This window comes from Oryctolagus cuniculus, chromosome 20 (assembly GCF_964237555.1).
Source record: "Oryctolagus cuniculus chromosome 20, mOryCun1.1, whole genome shotgun sequence".
Classification (NCBI taxonomy): Eukaryota; Metazoa; Chordata; class Mammalia; order Lagomorpha; family Leporidae; genus Oryctolagus; species Oryctolagus cuniculus.
In genome coordinates, this window is record NC_091451.1 from 37,349,368 (window position 1) to 37,356,441 (window position 7,074).

Here is a 7,074-nt window from a genome sequence, read left to right on the forward strand (position 1 = left end):
AAAAAAGCTACTGAAATAAAATTTTGCCCAAGTTAACATGCCTGCCACAGGGAAATTATACAACCAAGTCGTTTACTTACAAAATGATTTAATGGAAGTAAAGAACAAACTGTTCAGTCCAAAATTAAAAATGACTTCAAGTCACAAGACAGATTAACATCTACATGTACTCCCCCACCCAAATGTACAGTGGTCCTAAGATAACACATTTTCCTGCCCCCAACTATCCCCAAGCATCTCATTCTCACTGAACTTTACCAAAGTGGAACAGAAATTGCCTTTGCCATAAAGTTTATTGGCGTCGAAATCCCAAGATTTCAGGCACAGACTTTATTGTGCTACGCTTAAAGGAACAAACTGCATTCCTAGGTCTCCCAAACTTTTTTTTCTTTTAAAGATTCATTTATTTATTTGAAAGGCAGATTAACAAAGGGAGAAGGAGAGACAAAGAGATCTTTCACCTGTTGGTTCACTCCCCAAATGGCCGCAACAGCCAGGGCTGAGCCAGGCTGAAGCCAGAGCCAGGAGCTTCATCCAGGTCTCCCACCTGTGTGGCAGGGGCCCAACCGCTTGGGACATCTTCGGTTTCTTTCTCAAGCACACTGGCAGAGAGCTGGATTGGAAGTAGAGCAGCAGGAACCCGAACTCCTACCCATATGGGATGCTGGGGTCACAGGTGGCGGCTTTACCCATTACGCCACAACGTCGGCCCCTACAAGGTGTTTTATCAAATCATAAAAGGTAACTGTGACCAAACCATTTCTCTAACACCAACTTCAGGACCAACCTGAAACAAGTTGAAATTCCCAGGGACACCATTAATAAACTACAACAGAAACCAGGTATAACCTAAGTGTACTGTCAGAAATGGACTAGCCAGGGATCCACGTCAAACCCCCAACATTTCGCCAACTCAACTTGCGACGAGGCTCAGGGAACAAGCACCGTGATAGGGCCACGGTCTGCTCTGCTGCAGCGCCATCTGCCCTCACAACTCTGAGGGGGCCTCACGGTGTACGGAGGAAAGGGGGCATGAAGATCAGAGCTTGGAGCCTGCCCAGGATCGCGCACGCAGTCAGCGGCAGGGCTGGGATTGCAACCCAGGCAGAGGCTACAAAGGCTGTCTGTCCTAGAGCCACTTGTCAGGATGTGGCTTTTCCTAAGGCCCAGATGTCCTAACAACGGCTAAAGCCAGCAACCACAGAAGAGCAAAATGGACGTCACGAAGTCAACACTCAGCCTCTCTCACTGCTCTAGCAGTCATCACGCCCAGTCGTTACGTTAAAAGCACCCATTTAGAGCAGGCGTTGCATGGGACACCCGCATCCCATGTCACTGTGCCTGGGTTCAATTACCCACTCGGCTTCCAATCCAGCTTCCTGCTGATGTGCACCCTGGGAGACAGCAGATGTTGGCTCAAGTACTTGAGCCCCTGCCACCCATGAAGGAGACCTGGATAGAGTTCTGGGCTCCTGGCCTAATCCAGGCTGTTGCAGGCGTTCAGGGAGTGAACAGGTAGCTGGAATATTTCTGTCTCTGTGTCACTCTTTCAAATAAACAAAACTTTAAAAAGTTTCAATTTAAGGGGTGGGCATCCGGCACTACTTGGGACATGGGCATCTCTCAGAGTAGTGCCAATGCAAGTCCTGGTGACGCGACTTCCAATCCCATCGCTGCTAATGCACCTGAGAAAAAGGCTCAACTACTCAAGTCCCTGACACCCACGTGTGAGCCCAGATGGAGTTCCTAGATCTGGACTTCAGCTTGGCCCAGTTCCAGCTGTTGTGGCCATCTGGAGAGTGAACCAGTAGATGGAAGACCTCTCCCTGTCACTCTGCCTTTCAAAGATAAAATAAGTAAATCTTTAAAAAAAGAGAGAGACAGGGATTTGGGGTGGGTGTTTGGAGCAGTGGGTAAGAGGCCCCTTGAGAGGTCAGCATCCCAGAGAGCAGGAGTGCCTGGCTCGAGCCCCAGCTCCCGGACTTCTGAAACAGCTTCCTGCTACTGCGCACCCTGGGAGGGGATGACAGCCGAGGGCTTGGGTCCCCGCCACCCACACTGGAGACCTGGTTCAGTCTGGTCCGGTTCTGGCTGTTGCAAGCATTTGGGGAGTGAACCAGTGAACGGGCAATCTCTGTATCTTTCTTTCATATAAAATAAGAATAAAAATTTCTAGATTTTTATGACCAATTTAGACTGTACTGTGACTGGACCAAGAGTAGCCACAAGGAACAACAAAAATGACAGAAAGTGGTCAAAGGAACTGAAAACATCCACAAAACCAGCAGCTGGTACCATTTATTTCATTTTATTTTTTAAAGATGTATTTATTTCTTTGAAAGTCAGAGTTACACAGAGAGAGGAGAGGCAGAGAGAGAGAGGTCTTCCATCCACTGGTTCACTCCCCAATTGGCTGCAACAGCCAGAGCTGTGCCGATCCAAAGCCAGGAGCTTCTTCCGGGTCTCCCACATGGGTACAGGGACCTAAGGACATGGGCCACCTCCCACTGCTTTCCCAGGCCACAGCAGAGGGAGCTGGATTGGAGGTGGAGCAGCCAAGACCTGAACCGGCATCCATATGGATACCAGCACTGCAGGTGGCAGCTTTACCTGCTACGCCACAGCGCCAGCCCCGCTAGCAGCATTTAGTATGAGTTTAAGTTAAAGTTAGAGTGGGCAAACTCTAGCCGTGTGCCAAGTCCCACCTGCCCCAGCATTACATGATGGCTTTGATGTTTCTAAATAGTTGAGGGGAAAACCACACACTCACTCAAACAAGAAAATTGGATCCGCATACATGTGCCTTGCGAGGCCTCCTAACACTGACAGGAAAGTCATTTACTTCAGTCATCAGCACCACACCCACCTTACACACTAACGGAAATCTGATGCGGTCACGTGCCAGGCCCTGACGACGCACTAGCGGACAACCGGCTGAAAACTCAGGCTGCTTCAAGTGGAAACGGGACATGACACTGCCTTCTGTAGGCGGACACCCCGCCCGACACGGCTTCTTCAAGAGCCAAAGCTGGTTCTCTGGTTCACGGGTTGAGTGTGTTGCAGGAGGGAACAGAGAGCGTGGGAGAACAGTGGTCCCAGAATGGACTGTGAACACGATTAAGTTAGCGCCAGGGTTCAGGTGCCCACAGAACTTGAACTTGTTAAGAGCCTCCATGGAAGTAGATGCGCAGGGTGACTGTGCGCCTGAGCCACCTTTAAGCCCATCCAAAGCTAATGCTGAGAGTCCTGGTCTGCTCGGTAGGTTTCCATCAGCCTAGTGCCCAGCTTCCTTTGAGACCATGGTTCACTGAAAGCTATCAAACTACGTAACAACTGTCAAAAACACATGGTGGGCACATGCTTGGCCCAGCAGTTAGGATGTCAGTTAGGAAGCAGCAGTGTACTGGGGCCGCTGTGGCATCGTAGGTTAAGCCTCTGACCGAGGCACGGACATCCCATGTGGGCGCTGGTTCAAGTCCCGGTTGCTCTACTTCCTACCCAGCTCTCTGCTATGGAAAGCAGCAGAAGATGGCCCAAGTCCTTGGGCCTTTGCACCCACTTGGGAGACCTGGAAGAAGCTCCAGGCTCCTGGCTTTGGACTGGCTGGCCCAGCTCCAGCAACAGCCACTTGGAGAGTAAACCAGCGGATAGAAGATCTCTTTCTCTCTCTCTCTCTCTCTGCCTCTGCTTCTATAACTCTGCCTTTCAAATAAATAAATAAACCTTTAAAAAAATAGGTGAAAGAAAAAAAGCAGGCATTGTGGCTCAGTGGGTTAGCTGTCGCCTGTGATGCCAGCATCCCATAGGACTGGCTCATGGCATGGCTGCTCCTCTTCTGATCCAGCTCCCTGCTAATGCATCTGAGAAAGCAGAGAAAGATGGCCCAGGTACTGACTTGGGTCCATGCCACTCACATGGGAGACCCAGACGAAGCTCCTGGCTTTGGCCTGGCCCACAGCCAGCCATTACAGCCACTTGGGGAGTGAACCAGTGGATGGAAGCGCTTGCACACATGTGCTCGCTCGCTCTCTCTCTCTCTCTCTGTGTGTAAACTCTGCCTTTTAAGTAAATCTTTATGTCAGGTAAGACATATCGTCCCATACCGGAACACCAGGGTCTGATGCTTAGATCTGGCTCCTGACTCCAGCTTCCTGCCAATGCAGATCCTGGGAGGCGGCAATGGCTTGAGAAATTGAATTCCTGTCACCTAAGTGGGAGACCTGGACTGAGTTCCTATCTCTCAGTTTCTGCCCAGTTCAGACCCAATCATTGCAGGCATTAGGGGAGTGAAAGAGAAGACAGGAACTCTGTCTATCTGCCTCTCATATAATTAAAAATTATGCGCATTGTAAAATTCTCAGGAAGTAGGGTGAAAGGGCAAGCGCTGTGGTACAGTGGGTTAAAGCCCCAGCCTGCAGTGCTGGCATCCCATATGGGTGCAGGTTCGAGTCCCGGCTGCTCCACTCCCAATCCAGCTCTCTGCTGTGGCCTGGGAAAGCCGTAAAAGATGGCCCAAGTCCTTGGGCCCCTGCACCCACGTGGGAGACCTGGAAGAAGCTCCTGGCTCCTGGCTTCGGATTGGTGCAGCTCTGGCCGTTGCGGTCATTTGGAGAGTGAACCAGTGGATTGAAAACCTCTCTCTCTCTGGCTCTACCTCTCTCTGTAACTCTTTCAAATAAATAAAATAAATCTTTAAAAGAAGAAGAAGAAGAAGTCAGGTGGAGAGGTTTAAAGTCCTCCATGTTGAAAATTGTTCCTACACCCAAACTTTTGAAAACTAGGAATAAGAATAGGGAGTGGGCATGTGACAGCAGCTGACACGGCTCAGGTGTCCCCACTTCCACTCAAAGACCTTGCTGGGACACCGACTCCCATACTGCTGTGTCAGGGTCAAGTCCCAGCTTCCTGCTGATGCATACCCCCGGACAAACAGGTAATGGCTCAAGTTGCTGGGTCCCTGCTACCCATGCAGGAGATTCAGGTTGAGTCTCTGGTTCCTGGCTTTGGCTTGGCAAAGTCCTGGCTGTCTGGGGCATTTGGGGGAGTGACCCAGAAGATGGGCGCTATGTCTCTCAGACTTTCAAACAAATTAAATAATTTTTTTAAAAAGTACATGTGTATTTGTCACCCAATCTCCTTAGCCAAGCAGCTAAATCATGTCCAAATTCATAAATCGTCATTGAAGCCAAAATATTAGTGGTAATCGTAGCACTGAGTCTCCCCCCACCACACACAAATTGGTCTGGTCCAGCTCCAAGACATGCCGCACGGCTTCCTATAAAGAAAAGCACCGCATGGAACAAGAATGTGTTTAGATGTACACTGCAGATTCACGCCATGCCTCTGTCACCTTGGATTTATCTGTGTGTGTGTGCGCGCGCACGTGACTTCCTAACCAGCTTGGATAAATGAACATTCCCAAGCATTTAATAAAACAAAAACTTTGCTCCTACTAACAGCCACACCTGCCACCTTCCCAAACACGAAACTATTACGAAACCAGAATGCGCCCAAGTTGTCCTGAGGGTTGCACTCGCGCCCGATCGCTGCCTCTGAGGACGGGCGAGTTTCTCCGCACGCCCCAAACAGTGCACGCAGGTGCACGGCCACCGCGGAGCAGCGCCAGACAGGAAGCCCGCAACGAGATTCCAGTCCACCCCGACCCCTAACAACAGAGCTGGCCGCCCGATCCGGAAATCTGGGCATGCCACACGAAACACACCCAAACACCCCAGCACACCCAAACATCCTGTCATCACAACTCCCGCGGGGACTCCCCCGCCGGGGCGTGCCGGGGTCTCCACGTCCGAAGCGTCAGGCCCCACTGGAGGCGAGCCACGGTGCCCGCCCTCGAGGGGCTCCCGGACACGGCCCCAAAGATCCAGGGGCCTGCGAGGTTCCAAGATGGAATGAGAAGCCCCGGCAAGGCCAAGTTCATTCTGCGAGGGGCAGGCCAGCGGGCCGGGGGCCGGAGGGCGAAGGGGAGCGTCCGCGGGTGTGAGCGAGCCGGCGGGGGAGCAGCATCCTCCATCACGCCCACCCGCCCCGGGAGCCCGCGCCGCCCCCGGCCCGGCCCTCGCCCCCGCCGGCGCCCCGCGACGGCCCCGGCTGCTCCGGCAGGGGCCTCCGGGGCGCAAGGTGCGGCGGGGGAGTCGCTGAAGCCGCACTCCACGCTCAGAAGGCGGAGCGCTCCAGGGGCGCCCCTCGCCCGGCGCGGGCCGGAGGGGAGCGCCTCAGGCCCCACCCAGCCCGCCGGGGGCGACGACACCACGGCCCCCGGTCGCCACCACCGAACGCGGACACTCACTTTCTCGTGGAAGATGGACTCCATGTTTATTTGTCTGGAGCCAACGGCCCCCCGCGCCGAACAAGCCCCCTCCAGCTCCGCCCCCTCGGCCCCACCCCTCAGCCCACCCCGCCCCGCCCCTGCCCACGTGCATTACGCGGACCAATCACCCCCGAGAATGTGAGTCACGTGGCGCAAAAAAGCAAGTGGACGCCCAGGCGGTAGACGCGGGGACACGTGATCTCGGTAGTGCGTCCTCCTACCCAGCCGTGGGGCGGGTGGGGTGCTACAGCGCCGCCTGCCGTCTGGAGGATCTCCTGGGTTTCCCACCCATTGCTATGGATTGTTAGGTTTCCAGAGGTGTGATAAGGGCGGCTCGCGGCCGTCCCATGTTGTTTTCCACTGTACTTTCCACCTTCAGCTTATGAAACCTGCATATAATTGTTAACTATTACTTGCTGTTCCCCTATCGAAGTAGTTGTCATGAAGGCAATACTGTATTCCCCCAATGCCTAACTTGTGTGGAAATTGTTTTGATAGGGTTTACTTTGGGCTAGACACTAAGTGCTTGGCATTAACGAATACAGTGACCTCTGATGTAGCCGTTATTACACCTGGTATACTCACGAGGAAACTGAGGCACAGATTAGCTAAGAGCAGCAGCGTCCATGGTCGGATCCTTAGTTGCCTTACCAGCATCCAGGATCAGGGAGCTTATCACTAGTGTAGGTGCCCCAGCCCTCAAGAGGCACCGGAGGGGGAAGTGGGAAGGGGGAGGATGGGGGGGC

General features: G+C 53.1%; 1 protein-coding gene across 10 annotated transcripts in view; it reads right to left on the reverse strand.

Annotated features, from left to right (window-relative positions):
• The window catches only part of ATXN3 (ataxin 3), a 44,932-nt gene extending 38,519 nt beyond the window's left edge, over positions 1-6,413 (reverse strand). For 5 of the 10 annotated variants that reach the window (XR_011385016.1, XM_051826448.2, XM_051826446.2 and 2 more), the window contains exon 1: positions 6,308-6,413. Coding sequence is in view for 5 of the 10 variants with exons in the window: in XM_051826448.2 (XP_051682408.2) it covers positions 6,308-6,331 (24 nt within the window). In the remaining 5 variants the exon portion in view is untranslated. The remainder of the gene's footprint in view (positions 1-6,307) is intronic. The other 5 variants (XM_017349359.3, XM_070065547.1, XM_070065546.1 and 2 more) reach the window with 5 other exon arrangements.
• Between the last annotated feature and the right edge of the window lie 661 nt (positions 6,414-7,074).